This window comes from Cydia amplana, chromosome 19, assembly GCF_948474715.1.
Source record: "Cydia amplana chromosome 19, ilCydAmpl1.1, whole genome shotgun sequence".
Classification (NCBI taxonomy): Eukaryota; Metazoa; Arthropoda; class Insecta; order Lepidoptera; family Tortricidae; genus Cydia; species Cydia amplana.
In genome coordinates this window covers 9,263,964-9,286,235 of record NC_086087.1, presented here as the reverse complement: position 1 = coordinate 9,286,235, position 22,272 = coordinate 9,263,964, and the positions used below count along the sequence as shown (strand labels likewise).

Here is a 22,272-nt window from a genome sequence, read left to right as displayed (position 1 = left end):
CCGGCTTTTTCGAGTTTTTCGATTTTACAGTTTAGATACAAAGTTTAATTACTTTGATGAGTAACAAGCCCTTCAGAGTTTACTAATTATATTTAGAACAATACAATACATGATATGCATTAATTGTATAAATAAACAGCGTACTATTTTCACGAAATATCCCTTAATTTCCCTAGTTTAACGTTGTAGTAGTAACGCTCATTGATCTCTAGTTACTTAAATGGAGTATGTTTATTGGAGTAATTATAACAAAAGTTAATCTCGCGATATCCTACCATTACACGGTACAGTTTTCTTCTTGTTTGTCGTATCATCATAACTGAGGGACCTGAAGACTGTGGACACGTTTACCAGTGCTTTCTTAGGCGCTCTATCTTGCTTCGGCCCGGTGTATACACTGGCCTTGAATTTGCTTTTAGTCTCAAATGTTATTATTCTATTTGTCCAGTTTTGCAGATGGGCTGCTTAGGTGCTCCTTGAAGTTGAGGCTTCTATGATATTTAGCAAGGAAGTTGTGGCGGAGAAGATTGCCCTTGAATTTATTCTCAGCTCCTTATTGGCCAGATAGCTGCACAGGTGAAAGCAGGACACCACTGACATGGAATTGCTGGGGCTGGGGGCACAAACGCCACCGAGAGAAATAGTCATCATTAGATGACTATTAAGACCCAGATCCTTTTCCAGGGTATTTTGTCCCATGTAGTTCTATATAGTTTATGGTGTAATGATTAATGCCGCTATACCAAATCAAATACCGGTATTTTACCTCGTTTAGCGACTTGGGAATCATCAGCGGTGTGTTTTTCAGAAGGAAGACTATGTCAACACCGTTGTCATGTAATATTTTGCTTAGGCATTACGTTTTAAAATTGCTGACTTAGATAAAAACTTTATTAATGGAGTTTGATGGTCTCGGTATAGTAAACAGAAATGTCGTGGAAGACTTAATAAGTTAATACCTATTAATGCATTGATCCTAAAAATACTTGATTATTTTACAAATTATACCTATGTAAAATCGAAATCACCGAAAAAACCGGAAACCCGGTTTTGCTGTTTCACAAAAGCCGAAAAACCGGTTTTCTAAAATACGCACGGTTTTGTGACCTCTAGCCATTTTCATTTTCTAAATCGATTTTACTTTTGCTTTGAACTTGGACAAGCTTTTATTGAAAGCTAATTTGATGAAAATTATTGAATAGACGAAAATTAATTACGAAACTTAATCAATAAAATAATTGTCTAATAAGTTCATCAGAAATTACATTCGTCTGAGCTTTTGTAAATGAAGGTAGGGTACATAATTAAAAGAAAGTTTTCGTATGAATGTATGGTGTATTATGTAGGTTTGTATCGAATATGTATATCTGTTATGTGATAGAAGGATAAGTAACTATGCATGCTAATGGATTTGCCAAAGTGTATACTGTGGAAAGGGGTGGGGGGTGGGGGAAATGTTGCAAAGTAGACCTGCACCCAGTAGGGCTGACGATGCAATGCAACTAGGATTTAGACTAGTTAAAGTTAACTCACATTTATAGACGGGTCTAACGCGAAACTCGGGTAGCTACACAAATCTCTGTTTTGACATTTTGCTGGGACATCAGTTAGCCGCGACCACGACCAGTGAAACCTGTGTCGAAACGTCGGTAAATAAAGGTAATTGAATAACGAGTTTCGCGTTAGACCCGTCTATAAATGTGAGTTAATATGTGTTCAAAACGCGAAGGTTTTAAATATTATAGTTAAAGTTAAGTAATATATTGTTATAAATGCAGTATACGGCACTTTGAAAAATACCTACGTGATAAGTGTTACCTGTCGCAATATATTTTTTTCGATGTCGAATTTCTTCTCGAATTCGCATATTTTATGTACCTTGTTAGCAAGTTTCAGTTTCAATAACCCCGCACCTTTTTATGTTGCCATAATAAAACACCAATTTATGCAAGTGAATGACGTCGTTACAAATGCTCAGAATTTCAGACGCTCACGAGCGGTCGCAAACCGGCAATAAACCGAATACTAAGCAGACTGTGAAATTCAAAAGCGAATTTCCTTCCTACATAATAGACACAAGCCGCAACCGCTGTCACATAAAATCGGGAATATTGGGATATAAAACAACAAAACCGGCCAAGTGCGAGTCGGACTCGCGCACGGAGGGTTCCGCACCATCAACAAAAAATAGAGCAAAAAAATCGTGTTTGTAGTATGGGAGCCCCCCTTAAATATTTATTTTATTTTATTTTTAGTATTTGTTGTTTTAGCGGCAACAGAGATACATCATTTGTGAAAATTTCAACTGTCTAGCTATCGCAGTTCATGAGATACAGCCTGGTGACAGACGGACATATGGACGGACGGACGAACGGACAGCGAAGTCTTAGTAATAGGGTCCCGTTTTTTACCCTTTGGGTACGGAACCCTAAAAAACAATCACGGTAAACCGCTACAAAACAAAGGACGTTTTTATTGGCACTTCAATTCCGGTTTTTTATTTGTTCTGTAAATTTTTCTGGTGCGGAAGACTCAATTTATAAAATGAGAGATGTTTTATTTTTCAGCCTGAAATGTTTGCTCGAATTGTTAAAGATAATTAGACTAACGCCTGTTTTGAAAATATATTGCCTTTTGATTTGAAACTGCCTGTAATTATTTTCCTTAGAAACAATGATGCTTGAGTGCTAGCTAAAAGCTTGAGTGTCATTATAACCGACTACCTACCGAGAATTGGCCAGCCAACGGTTCAGGCGAGCCAGTATAAGTGCGTTTTCCAAGCAGGCATGTAAGTCATGTAACGGATTCCGAAGTCACGTTACATTGGTTTGGCCTACTACCTCTGCCCATGCTCGCGAAAGCAGTTGGAACATGGTCTTGTCGGCTGCCATATTTTGACGTCAGTTTATGCGTCGTCTTCGTCCCAATTTCATTGTTCCTGTACACGTGTCACTTCACGACACATTTGCCGAAAGATAAAATATATGTAGTTTGAATATTTTGGTATTTTTTTTTTGTCAAATTTAGCAACATTTCCTCGTATTAAGTTTAGCGTTAAGATATATGAAGCAGAAGATACATATATTGTCCAGTTTAAACGATTTAAGTACTAGCGAATCAAAAGAACGGAACATAATAGCTACCGTAGATTTAAATCGAGTCTTAGCAAATATGTAGATTAAATTGCCGACGGTAATAATCAAATTCGGATTAAATACGAGTAATCATGCGCCAGAAAAGTAAATGAGCTAAAGCGTTTAATTATACTAAGTAGAAAAACTAAAAGAAAACCCGCCTAGCCCAGTGCGTTTATCTTCAACGTTCGATCTTCAAACCTCAAGGGGGATCATTACACGAAAACAGTGGAAAAAATCGAATTCCAACTGAGGGTAAATTTATTCTGAGCCAATTTAGGTGGAACTCAGTCGATTCATTGTGGCTAGGCCAGAACTTGAACGCAATGATATTTTTTCACCATCGTTGTTTTTTAGTTTTACCGTTCGATTTAATCCCTGCCGCTTTTTTCCGCCATCGCTCTACGCAAAAACATTTCCATCTTCACCACTTAGATGGTTGGCCCTCGACTGTGCGTTTCTCCAGAAAATTCCTGCCTCGCACAGCTACACTCTGATATGAACGGTCGTCTGCGGTATTTCCGGACCGATACTACCTGCAAATCTGTAAGACATGATATAGAAGACGTTTCTTACCAACGCGCGTTAACAGTAAAAAAAAATATGTCAAACATTTTTTATATATTTTATTTTGCGTTATTCTATTTTGGTTTTGATTTTATTTTAGTATTTACATTAGTACCTAATGTTGCGAAGTGTTAGTTGTATTTTAAATATTTAGGGAACGAAAATAAACAAGGTGACTGAGCGTAGGCCTCGCTGTTTTTACTCTGTGACTTATACACAGTTCATGCTGAATTTAGAAGCCGCAAATATATTCAAGGCACGTAACCAGAGATTCGCATGGAAAATGTCAGCGTTCGGAAATTCAGAGTTATCCCGTTTGAGAGTGGAACACAATTGCTATTGATTGTGTTTGTGGAAAACGATTTTTTTCGCGTCGTCTCTCGTGTAATGAGTCGTTACAAGCGTGGATGTAAGAGGATAAATCTTAAGTAAGCTTTTAACGGAACCTTGTATAAGAGAGAAGCAATAATATAGCATTATAAGATTTAGATTCATTACGTCGTAAGCTTCTTTGTTCTAAAAAGTAGTTTTGGAACCTCTATCAAGATTGCGCCGCTCAAGACAACGTAAAGGAAGTTGCTTGGCTGGTTCATAAAGGGGTAATCGCTCAAAGTTTAAAGCATCACATCATTCACATCACAAAGTAATATTGCTGCCGACAGGAGTCACAAATAGAAACTAAAGCAGTGTGATGTAGAACTTGTGATATGTTATCTATGTGCACCTATAACCTACGCCTCTTATAAGGAGCTTTTCGAACGACACTGTTAATCAAGCGTATCAATGAGCAATTGAGCATTTCTGGACTTATTTACCGTCTGAATTCCCTCGTCCTCAATACCGACGGACTGTGACATACACAATCTTATATTCAGAATCGTCTCAGGGATTTTGCCAATACTTATTGTCGATTGTCAATGAAGAGCTACTTGCTATTTGCACAACTTATATTATATATGATATGATTTGCCTCCCTCCCTCCATCCATATTAGCCACCCAGAGTAATACCATTTGTCAAAGAAAGTCATAAGTATATTGAATAAATATTATTAGGGTGCAGTACAACAATGCCTTTAGGATGCTGATTGGCCTGCCCAAGTTCTGCAGCGCATCCAACATGTTCGCGGAGTCACGCACAGATGGATTTGTAGCAATTTTGCGCAAAAAAGCAGCGTCTCTGTTGAGAAGAACTAAGGGCAGCCCGAGCAGCATCCTAAAGATGATTGCTGATCACGTGTGTTGTCCTGTAATTAATGAAATCATTTTAAATGTAAAATCAAATTTAGTACTAACATTATTTTTAAGAATGTACTAACAAATATAAGATCACTGTTATCTTTGTTGAATGAATAAATTGAAATATAATTGAATTAGCCAAAACAAATTAAAACTTTCTTTCTCACTCTTTTTCCTCACTGCATCAACTGACAGACTAACTTCTGTATATAAGGGCCGGTACAGACGGACTGCAACCCGACTGCAATTTGGACGGGAACTGCATACCCCCATACAAGTTGCGATTCGATTTTTTCGAGGATTGCGGTCCGTCTGTACCGGCCATAGAGTCGAGCCAACTTTGAGATCGTCAGGCGCCAAAACTCCGAACGCTCTTGAGAAAATTTTAAATTGCAAAACATTCATAAATAATTGATTTCGTTCTAATTGAGTTCTGCCCAGTTTTCAACTCATTGGTTTCAGCTGCCTCTGCTTCATTAAGTCGACATTGTTAGGTACTTAATTTAGTTGAAGCCAGCACGTTTTGTAATAGTATTTTATACAATCGTGATATAATGGAGAGCTTTTCAGTCGAGTACCGTGTTTAGGCAACGAAGCTTGCTGAGTTGCCTAAGTAAAGGTACGAGATTGAAAAGCTTGATTATATCACTATTGTATACATTACTTTTTCTACGAGTCAACAAAAAAAATACTTAAAACTAGTAGAAGAATCATATATGTAGGTAAAAAAGCGGCCAAGTGCGAGTCGGACTCGCCCATGAAGGGTTCCGTATTTAGGCGATTTATGACGTATAAAAAAAAACTACTTACTAGATCTCGTTCAAACCAATTTTCGGTGGAAGTTTACATGGTAATGTACATCATATATTTTTTTTAGTTTTATCATTCTCTTATTTTAGAAGGTACAGGGGGGGGGGGACACATTTTACCACTTTGGAAGTGTCTCTCGCGCAAACTATTCAATTTAGAAAAAAAATATATTAGAAACCTCAATATCATTTTTGAAGACCTATCCATAGATACCCCACACGTATGGGTTTGATGAAAAAAAATTTTTTGAGTTTCAGTTCGAAGTATGGGGAACCCCAAAAATTTATTGTTTTTTTTTCTATTTTTGTGTGAAAATCTTAATGCGGTTCACAGAATACATCTACTTACCAAGTTTCAACAGTATAAAAGGTAGTGTAAGGTTCTTATAGTTTCGGAGAAAAGTGGCTGTGACATACGGACGGACAGACAGACGGACAGACAGACAGACAGACAGACAGACATGACGAATCTATAAGGGTTCCGTTTTTTGCCATTTGGCTACGGAACCCTAAAAACCAAAAGTATACAGCTAAGATGCGCGAGCAGCCGCGATACCTTCATACTCGTAATACGCGACCCGGCCCCCGCGCCCCGCGCCCCCGGCCGGTTGGTCAACGACACCTTCTCGTAACTCATGAGGCCCTGGTACTTGCTCCGCGCTTTCGATTGGTCAATTTCATTATAGTTGACTAAACTGTATCGAAATGAATATTATAGTTGACTAAACGGTATCGAAATTAATATTATAGTTGACTAAACTGTATCGAAATTAATATTATAGTTGAGTTGGGGTCCCATAGTGAAAAAAGTATGCGATTTCACTTTGGTATACGAAGTCTTAATTCAAGCATTGCAGTCGACGAGTAGAAAAAATACAATTTAGGTACCACATTCTACTGAATTCTCCGCATATTTGAGCTACAACCGAATTACGGTGTTCAATATAACATTTAAATCAAGATTTTGAAAATAAACATTCAAACAAATGTAAGTACAAATAGAACAAGAACTTAACAATTTAAGTTATTCTGTAAAACTTTCTTCGACACATTTTTATAGAAGCGGCGGTATAATTTTTTTTAAATAAAGAACTTCCAATCCGAAAATGCTAATAAACTGTTAATGTTCAGCTTTTTTAACTCCTCAGTCACTTGTTTACATGAGTAATTGTAACACATGAACATCTCATTTTATAGTTTTATTTTATTTTTCTTTGTTACCTACTAATATAGTTTTGTAGACAAAAATATGGATACCTGGTGTCTGAAATAAATATTTTCATTTTCATTTCATTTTTATTTCAGCGTTTCATTATTTCACATTGACCCAAAACGTCTCTTTCATCCACTTTAAATATCCGGTTGATTTCAGGGCCATGTTGATTCTACTATGTTGGGGAGAAGTGGTATATGATGTTGCTGGATTTTGAAAGAGCCACTTGTACTACTTCGGCAGCGAGCGAATTTTGCATAAGACAAATGTTTGTTGGTGATAGAAAATGATTATTGTCACAAAAAAGCTCGCACATAACTCGTTCTTTCAAAACCTGGCTCCTACATGCCACTTCTCCCCTACGTTTCAATTTAAACCCTTATATACTTGAACCGGATGCAATAACGCCCTGTCCTTAAACGAGGCTTTAAAAGTAATAATTTGAAGCGCGAATGAGATACTTAACGCATCCTTTTGATCCTTTTTCAAGGATTCGAGTATTATATAATATTAGGTACCTATACCTAATATTATATAATAACAGCTTCAAGGTAATACGTTAGACAAAACATTGTTCCGGTTTTGTTAGCTACTCAAGGTATTAAATTTAATATATCATCACGGATCACGGACAAAGTGTCAAAAATATGTATACACGACCTTATTGCCCATATACCTACATATTGTATTAAAACTATTAAAGTAGTGTTTACATTTCTTGGCGATTTGTAGATTTTGTAGTCCGTGGCGATATTAATTATGTGTCAACGTAACACACAGATTTATAGGTATATATGCAGTCAAATTATTTCCAGATGCTTTATTTAAAGGCAAAGGAGCAGAGGACTCGCCTGATGGTGAGCAATCGTCCGTCCATGGATAGCTGCAACACCAGCAGGGTTGCAAGTGGGTTGCCGGCGTTTAAGATGCTATTTTCTTGAAGGTTTGAAGGTCGGATCGGTCCGGGAAACCGCGTCCGACAGTTCACCCTTGCTTTTGCTGTTTTAACTCATTCCCGTGAGGTAAAATTTCAGTTAAAGTGTAGTTGGGACTTGATATTTTTCAGTGACCACTATTATATTATAATAAAATAAGGATGACAGCTGGCAACTACAGTTGCCAAAAGCATGTGAGTGGATATAGACGTTGTGCCTGAAAAGGTTTACAACAAAGTCATGTATTTTTAAAAACCTCACCCGCGACGACCCACGAGGCTACTTCTGTTGCTAACGTGTCTAATGTACAAAAGATCATACATAACATCGAATATCAATATCCATTAACGGAGCAAAATATAATTCAAAGAAAAAACATATCCTACATTACATTAAATAAATTTGGTCTGTATCTCACGGCCGATCTCGGTAGACCCTTCAAAGATTTATTGAGGGTTGCCTTGGCCTTGGGCGGTGTACAAAAGATCTTTAAGATTTTCCCTTTCAGTCCTAAATCATATTTGAAACTTATTGCGGTAAAATATTATTTTGTAAGAATACGTGGAAGAATAGATTTGACGTAAGTAAGTATAGGTTAAGTGAATACACTAGGTGCTATTTTTATGTGCTTAAAGGGCTAAATATCAGTCCGCGGTTAGTCGTAAAAAACTATCTCCTATTAAATTATAATTTTCCATCACTGCCTCATTCTGATATGACACCTCGTCATAGAGAAATATAGTAAGACAAGAGTGCTCACTCCATACATCAGTTTTGGTACCAAATAAACTATTATTTCCATAGTCTACATCTAGCATCGAGTAGGGGAACTATCAGTACTGCTACATCTATTGTCAAGTCAGTTCTGATAGTTCCGCTATTGCTATGTATTTTTTTCTCTATGACCTCATACAGTTGCAACCGAAGCTCCGTTTTCTACGGATCCAAGCCTCCTGAGTCGGTATATTGTGCTCATAACTACCATTGCTGAATAGACTTGCTGCAAGCGCAAGTATAATGGATACACGAGTGAATAGAAAATATAGCTAAGCAGTTAAGGGCATTTGCATTGCATATTGCATTAGTTGTAGTCAGAATTTTTGAATGCCACTATAAAAACTGCCTGCATCAGAAAACAAACAATACAGGGAAAAAATAAAGATCTGAATCAATAATCTTTTAGAAGACTAAATACGGGAGGATCATATAAATAAAAATAACATTTCTATTTAAAATAAACATACATACTCATTATATTATTAAAGTATGTATGTTTATTTACAGAAATGTTATTTTTATTTTTATGATCCTCCCGTATTTAGTCTTCTAAAAGATTACTGATTCAGATCTTTAACACCATTTGTATGTAACTCAGAGTTTTCTCGAGGAAACAACCCTCCGAGGTTAACATTGTCAAAACGTACACACCTATAATATCGAGATTTTTTTCTATAGCAACAAGAGACAAGCCCGGAGGCTAAAGAAGAATGGGCAGATTCTTAACAAAGTTCCACAAAGCAAGGTCGTCGTGCGCGGCCTGAAAGAATTCGCTGAAATTATGTAGAAAATTGAGAAAGTTTTATAGGCCTATCCACAATTTATATTAGGTAAGTAATAAATATGTAGAAAGGAGTTTATTTTGTTCTATTGTGAACTAAATATTATCCGTAAATATACTAATTTTCCAACAGAATGCCTGGATTAAATCTATTCTATTCTATTCTAATAAATGTTTCAAATTTTGCGAAAAATATTGAAGTCAACCCATTTTCCTTTCTGGGCTTTGATCCTCACATTCCCTACAACAATGTTCCCGTCCCGCGTTTACGTCACTGAAATATCGCAGATATTCAAACAATTCGTAATTAATAATCGTTAATACGAAACGACCTTCAAGTTTAAATTAATCGTGGCTCCCGTACCTTGATGATAAATTGAATTTCCCCTGTAACTACCGGCGGGAAATCCTAGCGGATAAATGCCGCGGGGAATGGCAGAAAAACAAAATGCCACGGCAACGTAATATTGGAAGATGTCGTAGCAATAAGCGATGATGATTTACGAGCAAATTGTGCCCGTTCGCGATAACTTGAGTATTACTTCGTTTTTATGTGGCCTTAAAAATATAGGTACATATATCATTTATTTAATGTGAAAGACGCGTTTTTAAAATATCTTAAAACATACAGTACGAGCTTATATATACATTTTACAATTGAATACTAATTTTCCTTATTGTTCGTGGCTTATACCAGGGATCGGAACCGGTTTTTTGCAAAAACATCGAAATAACCATATTTTTCTAATTATTTTATACTCGAAATGTAGGACTCAGTTGCGTGTTTAGGTAAACAACGACTTCGTATTATTAGATTGCCCAATTAGAAATGAAGTAATTAGCAAAGAACGAAAAAATACCGTTTCCGTTCCCATACAAAAAATACCGGTATCCGATCCCTGGCTATACCTACTATGGAAATCTTTGATTTTTGTAGGTCGGCAGTAAGTCTGGTTTCACCATGAGAATAAACTGGTATATTTTGTAAATATGACGATAATGTGACGTCTCAAGTCATTTTATAGAGCTCCGTACTAAACTTTATTCACTGAGCTCTTATTTTATTCCCCTATTTCCTAAATCCATAATATATCATCCTCGAATTTTTTCATGCCATTGTTTTTCATTAGCAGCAATCAAAGCATGTAATTTTCTGAAGACAGTCAGATTCAGATTACCAATAACCGCTCTGTGTGTAATAGAGGAAACTTTCCACTATTACACACAGAGCGGTTATTGGAAAGTCAGCATACAACACTAACATATTATTCAACCAAATATCAGGTCTAGCGCGTTATATTTAGAACGTACAGTCATTTTGGACTTATTGAATAAGGAACGATTCCGTAAACAGAACTCTTCAGCCTTGGCGCGGGTTGCCTATCATATAAAACCCGAGCGATGTTTGATGTGATAATGTAAATATGTACAAAGTTAGGGTTTCACTGAATCAGTCAATTTTGAAACGAATTGAGTCGGGTCAGAAAGAGCTTTATGTCTAGAGGGATAAAAAACAGAATTAATTTTACTTAAACTTGGACAATGGTCTGAAAACTTTCAAGGGTCATTCTCAAATAATATGTCTGCGGTCTAATTGCCACGACCCAAATAATCCATTTTAAAATGTATGAAAAGAGTCGTGGCAATTACCTATTCGCAACCGCAGACATATTCATTATATTAGAGAATGACCCTCAAACGCTTTGGTATGAAACGTTACTAACGTATGTTGCGGTGCCGAGGTTGTGGTGTGGGGCCGAGGGCCGTCAATATACGCCCGAAGCCGAACCGCCGTCGGAACCTCAGATGGCGTTATGACTGAAGCACTTCACAAGCATTCACGGAGCCAGAAGCTCGCTCCACGCCCGAGGCCAAGCGAACTGCCTTTACAACCATAGCGAGCATTACAGCTAAGTATACTGACTTTGGTTGTGGTGGTGAAGATGACAGTAAGGAGCCGGAGCCTCGCTTGTTAAGAGGCGGTCGCGGGGCCGAGGGCCGACGCTCTACCCCCGAGGCCGACCGAACCGCCGGCGCGCCCTCAGCGGATAGTACTCGAGCGGATACTAGTGCTGCTTCTGGACAGTGCTGTGGACAAAGATGCATGTTATAGTTACATACTTTATATACTTATATCAAGGCCTTATATACGATATCTTAAAATCATCAGACTGAATACTCAATCGAAAGTTAGAAAACCAGGGTGAAGTTAATCAAGACAGAAAGTATATCATTCCAACTTTCTGTATTGTTATAGCGTAAGTACATATTCTAGTTTAGGTAGAGTCTATTTAACTGCCTACCTATGCTTATTAATGCCATCAAAATCCGATAATTTTAATTACAATTAAAGTTGTGATATAGGGGGGCTAGCCTAGTACGTAATTACAATTTTTATTGTTTACCGACATATATCTAAAAAAAGTTGCCTCATTGTTGTTTTACATAAGTTGCCATGTCTTGTACTTACACTTAAACATATGCTCCCAAAACATAAAAAAGGAAGCCTCTAGTTTCTATACTTAGCTGTAACATGGCAAACCTGCATAGTGCAGCCACCGCGCGCACTGACCGGTTGTAAAATAAAAACTAAGCCATTCGCCCGTCTTTTGTTTTTTCTCATCAATATTCAATTGGAATTCTGTTGCAAATTGCACAACTTTGATTTTATTTATTAAATGAGACTCGATGCTTATGATTTGTACTAAAAACTATATACGAAGGCTGCCACTAATGCAGGTAATATTTGTATAATTGTATATATAGTATTAAGTTTCTGTTTATGTTTAAATTAAACCTAATCCAAGTCTTATTTGTACGTCACTGGTTTCCTGTAACGAAATGAGGCTTGGGTTAGGTTCCGACCCGACGTCTAAGAACGTACGATTGTTGCAGCCTTTACTTCTGCCTTAAAACTGAAGAGGTAGGTACTTATTACTGTTGCTGTTTCTTTTGATGGATATTTGCTGCTGAAGTTTTTCTCTGCGTGGACCTTGCTGATGCGGTAGCACCCGCGGCCAGAATTGATCGTTTGGTTCGACAAAGATCGGGATGCAAGAACGTTAAGGCCAGTGACGATATTTTATTTGTTTAGGCTTACGTACTGACGAAAATTACTTTATTTTATTGTACATAGTTTTAATATTATATTGTTTTACTATATGAACCTAGTTTCATTTTCTACCGCTCTAGTTAGCCGGTTACAGATGATATTAAACTTGAAGTGTCTCTCTCGCTGAAATATTTCGCGATAAATCAAATTAATTCGTCATTTTCTTCTTATCGTGCCATGCCAAACTATCTTGGAACTCCCAAACAACAAATTACTAATAGTTGTAAAACTAGAGTCAGCTGAATATTGAACTAAGTAATTATAAGTTATCAGGAGCACCGAAAGCCCGCGATTAGAAGCTTTTAAACTTTGCAAGGATTGTCAGATCCTTTTTAATAAGGCAAGATATAACCAGGCCGAATTGTGGCATTGAAGTTATGTAATTTAGTATTGTTACTCGTAGAAGTTTCAAACAAGCAGTGCTTAAGGGCCTACTGCAGCCGCGTCTGGCGCTTCGTAAACCACGCCCGCTAGTTCTTCCCTCCCCGCTAACACGCACACATGGAAACGCTTCGCGCCGCACGTGAAGTTTGTGTGACCTTTTAGCACCATCTAACGTTACAGAAGTTAACTACCATTATACGCGGTCGCTGCGGTCGGCCAGAAACTTAAATTCGGAAAAAATTTAAACAGATGGCGTTGTTACTTGTTCATAATAGCAAACAATAAAATAATTAATTAATAAACCTGAATATTTATTGTTGTTTTGGAAGATGTTAACAGCATAGAAGCAGCAGCGTATATAGCATATAAGTTAAGAGTATTGATAATAAGAAAATAGCACAAGAACAGAAAAGAGATTATTTTTGATAAAATAAAATATGATGAAAACAGATTTACTTGATTACGCTCACCTGACTTTGCGGTCACTACTCGTAAATGCAAATTTCAACCTTATTGTTATGGGGTTACAATACCCCTGGGGTTGCAGGCGTCCATAGTCGTTATTATTATAAATGCTTTGGTTGAAATGCTTTTTAACCCTCGAATTTTTCATAGGTACAGTCACCTGCAATAATATGTTACTCTTCGACGGCCGCAAAAATATGTGACACGCTCTTATGGCTCTACAAATAAGATCTAACATGATCTACCGCAAAACGGCCTTCGGTGTGTAACATATTATTGCAGCTGACTGTACTCGTACTCATTGTTGTATAGGTAGGTATTAATATCTTTTATCCGATCGATTTGCATTTATTTGAAATAAATCACAGTGTTTAGTAATTATATGTTTTATTGAATAAGAGATTATTTAGGTATGTAAGGAATACAGGGTGCCTTTTTGAAACACTCATTTTTAGGGTTCCGTAGCCAAATGGCAAAAAACGGAACCCTTATAGATTCGTCATGTCTGTCTGTCTGTCTGTCCGTCTGTCCGTCCGTATGTCACAGCCACTTTTTTCCGAAACTATAAGAACTATACTGTTGAAACTTGGTAAGTAGATGTATTCTGTCATGGACCAATCTACTGTGAACCGCATTAAGATTTTCACACAAAAATAGAAAAAAAAAATTTTTTTTCCCCATACTTAGAACAGAAACTCAAAAAATTTTTTTACATCAAACCCATACGTGTGGGGTATCTATGGATAGGTCTTCAAAAATGATATCGAGGTTTCTAACATCATTTTTTTCTAAACTGAATAGTTTGCGCGAGAGACACTTCCAAAGTGGTAAAATGTGTGTCCCCCCCCCCCCCTGTAACTTCTAAAATAAGAGAATGATAAAACTAAAAAAAATATATGATGTACATTACCATGCAAACTTCCACCGAAAGTTGGTTTGAACAAGATCTAGTAAGTAGTTTTTTTTTAATACGTCATAAATCCCCTAAATACGGAACCCTTCATGGGCGAGTCCGACTCGCAGTTGGCCGCTTTTTCTGGATAATTTTGAATTTCAATTGTCAGGGGTGCCTACATTATTTTTTAATACATTTTACAACGACAACAAACAAAAGTTCAAATTCGCCGTATTTTTAACCGCCTTCAAAAAAAAGGAGGTTCTCAGTTTGACCCGTATGTATGTATGTATGTATGTATGTATGTATGTATGTATGTATGTATGTATGTATGTATATTTATTCGCGATTATCTCGCGTTTGGCTGAACCGATTTTGATGCGGTTTTCAGAAAAGTGTTTCTTACATTCCGGAGAAGGTTTTAGTATACATAGATCTGAGCTGATGCTGAACCCTGGCTGTACCTAGTGGAACTCAGGTTTGGTGCAACATAGGCTCACGCTGTTTTGGTCATCCGACACGTCTTGATGAGCACTTGGGAGAGCAGTACCCAGGATAGAGCTGATGCTGAACCCTGGATGTACCTAGTGGAAGTCAGGTTTGGTGCAACATAGGCCCACGCTATTTTGGTCATCCATCACATCATAGTCAGCACTTGGGAGAGCAGTACCCAAGATAGAGCTGATGCTGAACCCTGGCTGTACCTAGTGCAACTCAGGTTTGGTGCAACATAGGCCAACGCTATTTTGGCCATCCGTCACATCTTGATGAGCACTTGGGAGAGCAGTACCCAAGATAGAGCTGATGCTGAACCCTTGCTGTACCTAGTGGAACTCAGGTTTGGTGCAACATAGGCCCACGCTATTTTGGTCATCTGTCACATCTTGATGAGCACTTGGGAGAGCAGTACCCAAGATAGAGCTGATGCTGAACCCTTGCTGTACTTAGTGGAACTCGGGTTTGGGGCAACATAGGCCCACGCTATTTTGGTCATCCGTCACATCTTGATGAGCACTTGGGAGAGCAGTACCCAAGATAGAGCTGATGCTGAACCCTTGCTGTACCTAGTGGAACTTAGGTTTGGTGCAACATAGGCACACTTTGTTTTGGTTAACCGACTTGTCGTCGTGTGCCTATGTTACAGAGTTCCACTAGGTGGGTCGATGAACTTTTTTCTAACTACCTTTAAAAAAAAGGACGTTCTCAGTTTGACCCGTATGTATGTATGTACGTATGTATGTGTATATGTTTGTTCGTGATTATCTCGCGTTTGGCTGCACCGATTTTGATGCGGTTTTCAGAAAAGTGTTTGTTACATTCTGGAGAAGGTTTTAGTGTACAGTACTTGGATGGTTTGAAAAACCAATTGGACCCGGTAGGTGGCGATGCTATCGGTATACCTACCAACAAATTTATGTTGCTGAAACCGATTTAGATAAAATAGTGGGAGTGGGAGTCGGACTCGGACTGGGACTGGGAATGGGAGTGGGAGTAATATACATACAAATCGTTTAGCACCAAAACGTCATATTATGTTGTGTCGCGATTATCATCGAGTTAGGCCATCACCAACAGTAGGTAGTTACTAGCCCAAAACTAAATGGAGAGCCTAACTAGTATTTTAGCCCAAAACCTAAAATAAATGAAGTACCTACCTATCACTAAAAAGTAAAAAATAAAATAAAATAAGTAAATAAAAAAAAATTAAAAATAAACAAAAATTAAATAACTTAATATAATATCTTTTTTAAAAAAAGGGAACCGCCTTCAAAAAACCAACCCACTGAAAAGTACAAAATAATTTTTATATGGCGCACCTTTACGTGTCCAGTCCCAAATTTTGCTTTACGACGGGATAGGGACTGGACACGTAAAGGGGCGCCATATAAAAATTATTTTGTACTTTTCAGTGGGTTGGTTTTTTGAAGGCGGTTCCCTTTTTTTAAAAAAGATATTATATTAAGTTATTTTATTTTTGTTTATTTTTAATTTTTTATTTATTTATTATTACCCGGGTCGATCGCAACAAAATAGAAAATCATGTTTTTCAAATCTAAGCGTTATTGTAATTTATCTCAAATAACCAAAAAGTCAATCTGACTAGAACTTAAAAACGAACTGAATTATTTTAATATGTCGATTTTTCTTGGTGACCCAGGAGATTTTTTTTTTTGTATCCGATACAAAAAGAGCGTATCCCAATCGCGTATCGGTTTTGGTTTTTACTTATAAGTGTGAAAAATATATTCTACCATATACGAAGGATGTGTGTTTTTTCATGTTTTATGTGTCTTTTTGTACAATAAAGTGTTTTACTGCTACTAATATATCATATTAACGATTAACTAAAAAGGTATTTACATCTAATTTAACTGGTAAATTATTAAAGTCCGCTAAAATTAATATATATTCAACAAAATATTTGTTAATATGTCCCAAAATCATGGCTCATTTTTTAAGTCTCCTGACTTACCAAACATATCGCAACGAAGGCAAGGGTACAACGCGGCATCGTGAACCTAATAACGTAACGTTTCAGTTACTTTTTTAGTCGCCGACCATTTTATCCGGGGTACGAAAAGAGGTATTAGATCTATCCTGGGTCTAATATGTTATAAAAACATAGTTTTTTGAAAAATGTTCGTAGGTAGTACACAAAATTTACATTTTCTTTTAAATGTGATTTGGGTCATCGTTCTCCCTGGTGACTTTTCTGGTGACCCAAGAGACATCAATTTTATTATGACTCAGGAGACTTTTTTTCTATGCACTTTGATTTTTTTTGATGCGCTAATTTTGTAATCTAAAATAACTTTAAACTGCTGATATACTTATATCACTTTGCTGATGAGTGGAAGTGGAATTGAAACTTAATTTATTGTTCTCTCCCTTGACATTTTGGCATACATTTGACATGCTGCAGTGCACTCCTAACGTTAATAAAGACATAATTTTTAGAAAAAGTTTTAGGAAAACTCACTCTTGAGCTTAAAACGATTAAGTCCTTATCATATTATGTTAGATTTTTAGAGCCCAGACCCCAAATCAGTGAAAATGTCTCTTAGCCAACTAAATTTGTCTCTGGGAAAAGTACGATATCCCTAAAAATTGTACGTACATTTCGCATTTTTCTGAAGGAACGGAATTCATAAATTGGGTTATTATTATTTTTTCAGATTATTTGATTGCATTGACATATCACCAAGATAGATAGAACATTTAAGTTACCAGAAGAAAAGCATTTGTGTTCTTTTATACAGTGTGGAAAAAGTAGGTTCGATTCCCGGGCGCGACTAAGCGAATTTAAAAAAAAAACAACGTGTTGCATTCCGGGAGTGCCGACAGAAGTGAAAACTCAATGACTAATCCAAAATGTCTGCAGCACTATGTATAATTGACCCATCCTCCTTTCTATTGAAAACTTTTGGTTCCGAAATTGCTGGTCAGTGATCTTGTTTAAAATTCGAAATTCAAATTTATAGCGTTGTTTAAAATTCGAATAGGAATTGTAAAGTTACCTTGCAGACCTCGCATCTAAATATATTTGGTCATGATATTTTGAGTTTTATTCACCAGTACTAGAGTTCACTTTTATTAGCGATTTCATCAAGATGTAGCTTTATTGAATTATATTTGAGTGATATAAAGTTATAATACTGTGAGATCCTCGTATTTCAGCCCGTACAAGATTATAACCTTTTTCATGTAATGTCATTGAGTTTTTCTTTATTGATTTAAATGCCATCTAAATGATTGGCCATCTAAACCTTACGGTCACATGATCGCCTTACGCTGTCTCGAGTTTATCATTTTTTCCCCACCTCAAAAAGTGCCTAGCGCCGCTAAAGAAGTTTTCACTTCAAAAATCTTTGAATGCAGTTGTTTCTTTAAAAAACAATAATGTTTCATTTAAGTAAAATGAGCAAACTTAAGGTTTTAAGGCACTTTCCCTCCAGGGCCCATAATTTTTTTCCACCCGGTAGTAGATAGACAACTATTTTTTTCGACTAAATGAAGTTTTATTAGATAAATCGTTGATCACATGGTTCGTTTCACATATCACATCAAATCGTTTGTCATCACAATCAAAATTTGTCAAAAGTAATGAAATTTATGCCAAAAAAACATAAATAAAACATATAAATTCAACACATTTTTTTAATAAAAATCTTTCTCGATGATATAAAAAAGAACATCGACAAATGATGTTCAAAGAATTAATATCAAAACAGATGTCATAATTAGGATTGGCTACTTTAAGAAAGGGACAGAGAGATTTAATCCTCTTGCTCTGCACGTTTTTCTCATTCCTCCTTGTCAAGCCAAAATAAACTATAAAATGATAGTAACACAGTACATTGTAATATTCACTTTTTCCACGGTATCATGTCATTGTAAATTACTTATGTATGTGAAATTGTAGTGGCGTGCGACTTTCAAACCGGAGGTCACGGGTTCGAACCCCGGCCCGTGCAAGTGAGTTTTTGTAAGTAGGGACCTTTTTTTAGTGGTACTTAAATATAATAACTTTTCGTATTATTGAAATAAAATATTTTATTCAAACAAACTTAATAACTATATAATAATTAAAACGATTAATATCAATTAGTTTTTAATATTTATTCAATTATTTTAAATTATTTGAGCATGAAACATACTAGATTTATTTTTATCATTACAATAGAAAAAAGCAAAAAATATATTCTATTATAGATATTTTATTTTCAAACAAAAATAAAGCAAAAAGTTACGGTTAGATTCTGATGGCTAAATACCAAACAGCTACCGATACATTTCAATATCTGTCGAAATTTCCTAACCCGTTGTAACTGACAAAGAGAGTATAGATTTCGACGTAGCATGACGTAGCTAAGCAAACACGCACACATGCGTAACGTATAGACCTGTAAGAGGGCACCATCATAGGTTTACCTCCGATTCCGTTACTACTCAATGGAGTTACGACTCAACGTTTATTGGATATTAAAATTTTACGTAATTCGGAGCGCTGCGCGAAGTGACATAGGTCTTACCTCTTTGAGGCACGACGGCCATCTAACATTACTGGCATAAAGGATACATTTATGACTTTGACGCATGACAGAAAGAGAAACCGAACTGCGTAAAATGGGCGTTTGCTGTTGAATTCATAAAATCAAAAATCGATAATAAATCCATCGGTAAAGGATAATAAGTTAATATTTAGTTCTTTGAAAGTTAAGACGAGATGAAAACCTTTGCTGTAAGGTGGGTTGTGCTGGATATGGATGTGTTTTCTAGTTGCACGAAGCTAAAACCGAAAAATGAACACGTAAGTTTGGATTTATTTTCTATCGAGAAAATTTTAAGCATTCGTGTTTTGACAACTATGAAATCACTTATCATATAGTCAAGAAACATATATCCGAAAATCACTACTGTTTGTTTCCGGGGCTAGCCACTGCCACGTTTCTAAGATCCTGTTATTTTTCGATGCACGGCCTTAATGGGTACACGGTTACCTAGTATCTAATACCAATAGCTAGCTTTAAGATACGAACTTTAAGATATGTCAAATATTAGATATAGAAACGATATGGATTGGATATGTCAGTGTCAAACAAGTGTCAAAAGTGACGTTTCTTCAAACAAAAACATCACTTTTAGTTTTGACACTTGTTTGACATATCTAATAGATATCTAGTTCAAAATCCGAATCAAGCCCAGATCTAGTTGAAAATGTCACGAATCAACTTAAGCATTCTTGGCCACATCAGTTATGATACCAAACTAAAACGAAATCAAGGAAGATCTCTATTATGTCTGTCTTTTGTACTCACGTTTTGTGCAATTCAGTTTAAAATAAATATAGTCCACTGCGAGTTTAATCTGTGTTATCACTAAGTGAGCTTAAGTGGAAATGTTCCAGATATTATCTAATAAACTAAAATAATGGAACGCTGTACAAGGCGAGCCGGTTAATGAAAATGCCATGAAAATCCTATAAATCAAAGCGGGCAGAATATTACGGCCGAATAGAGTCTGTTCGGAAAGAGAAGAGTCGTGGATTGTATTGGGCCCCATACATTCCACGACTTTTCTCTTTCCGAACAGACTCTAACATAATTAAACCGCACCACATGTCGCTGTCAAGGCTGTCGCTACGTCATTTTAATGTAGGTAATTATTTTGTTTTTATTAAAGATACACTAACTAGCAATACGGGTCGTGTTGTAAGGATTTTTCCCTAGAAACTGACCCGTATCTTGCTGTCTTGTTTCAAAATGATAGGTAAGTATTAACACTTTAGACACCAATTTTTTTTTCATTTACTTTTATTGCTGATGTATCGAAAAGGAAGCTAACCAAGTTGTTATATTTGTTAGAACAAGTCAAGGTAAACTTCACACAATATAAAAACAACGTAGGTACAATAGAATGTTCAATTGTTCATGCCATGTTACATGTACAGTGTCAAGCTCAAAATGAGAGCGTCGATTGTATAGGAACGGTTTTTTGCGGCGGGTTCTTATGACTCTTAAACTGGCCATAATCAAGAGGACAAGGAGTAACATGTTATAAAATAATACTTATATACTCGTACATATAAGGCTCCTTAGAGGCAACCTTGTTCAGATCAGCGTCGTCTTTTATCTAGTTAAAAGCGATGCCTCCGGTCCATTTACAGCAGATAGAGTCCTTCCATGAACGAATGAGAATGGCTAAAGCCACAGACTAGGTACATATTGCTGTAGAAGATACAACAAGACATTTTCAGCTGCCTTCAGTCGTGCCGATGGAAGTTTAAAAAATAAAACAATAGTTTTACTTACAAAAAAAAACAGAATATCCTTTCCCAGATGAAAACTTCCTCTTATTCTATAAAGAGTTATAGAGATGCATTTGCACGGTTGTAGGGTTGTCATTCAGGTTTAATTACCAATTTTTCTAGGCATTGTTTTGGATGCATTTCACTGTTTTAAAAAAGTAAATTTGGCTTTCGAATTTGTGAATTAAGCAGAGTGGTCCAAAATAAAAATAAAAATATCACCGGATATTATGTAATAAATTCGTAAATATACCAAATTAATTACTTACATAACTGAAACGGATCCTAGTTTTGCTTGAGAGTGACGTATCTGCGAAACTTCAGTACAATATTGTTTAATCTGTGCTTTATAGTGCCCACGCTAGCCCAGCACTTACCGCTCAGTTAATCACATTATAGACACTCCATATATTCGAATCACGATGAGATTTATAAGCTTATACACGTGCCTTGCTGCGGTATTCGGAAAACAAGATCCGTTCTAGAGAAGAGAACGATACGATATTATGTACTAGAACTAGATACCAACTAGTTTAGATTTCAACTATATCTTTTGCAGCTCAAGTCGGGCAACCAATGTCACTTTTAGGTTAAATTATCGTTTTAAGATCGTTTCAAAATCGTTATGAGATCTAAAAATATATAATATGACGTTTTAGATATTGTGAAAATCGTTCAAAAGTATCTCCAGAATCGCGGAAATGTCAAATATGACAGGTTATATCTTAAAAATATCGTTATCGTATCTTGGTGATGTCTAAAAGTTATCTAGTAGATGTCTATTCCAAAATCGGAATCGGGCCCTTAGTGTCTGTTTTGATCTGTCTATAGAATATAGGGCGCGTTTACATAAGGTTTAATGTCGTATTCGCTAAATGTAACGGATTTTCCCAGTTTGGTCGAGTTATATATACCCACATGGCAGAGGCGAATAGTAGTTATGCTTTTAGCGCTCTAATGACTGTATTTATTTTTGTTTTTATTAGTGACAGATACATAAGTAACATAATAGTCTTTCGCCGTAGGTGCGACTTTTCAACCGACTTAGATAAATGATTTCATTCGATTTGTTAACCGCCTTCAAAAAAAAAGGAGGTTATCAGTTTGACCCGTATGTATGTATGTATGTATGTATGTATGTTTGTTCGCGATTAT

At 36.4% G+C, this 22,272-nt stretch overlaps 1 protein-coding gene across 1 annotated transcript in view; it reads right to left on the bottom strand.

Moving 5' to 3' along the window:
• LOC134656982 (small G protein signaling modulator 2-like) overlaps positions 1-22,272 on the bottom strand; it is a 100,446-nt gene that overhangs the window by 33,087 nt on the left and 45,087 nt on the right. The window contains exon 4 of the mRNA XM_063512547.1: positions 11,378-11,541. Coding sequence (XP_063368617.1) covers positions 11,378-11,541 — 164 coding nt within the window. The remainder of the gene's footprint in view (positions 1-11,377; positions 11,542-22,272) is intronic.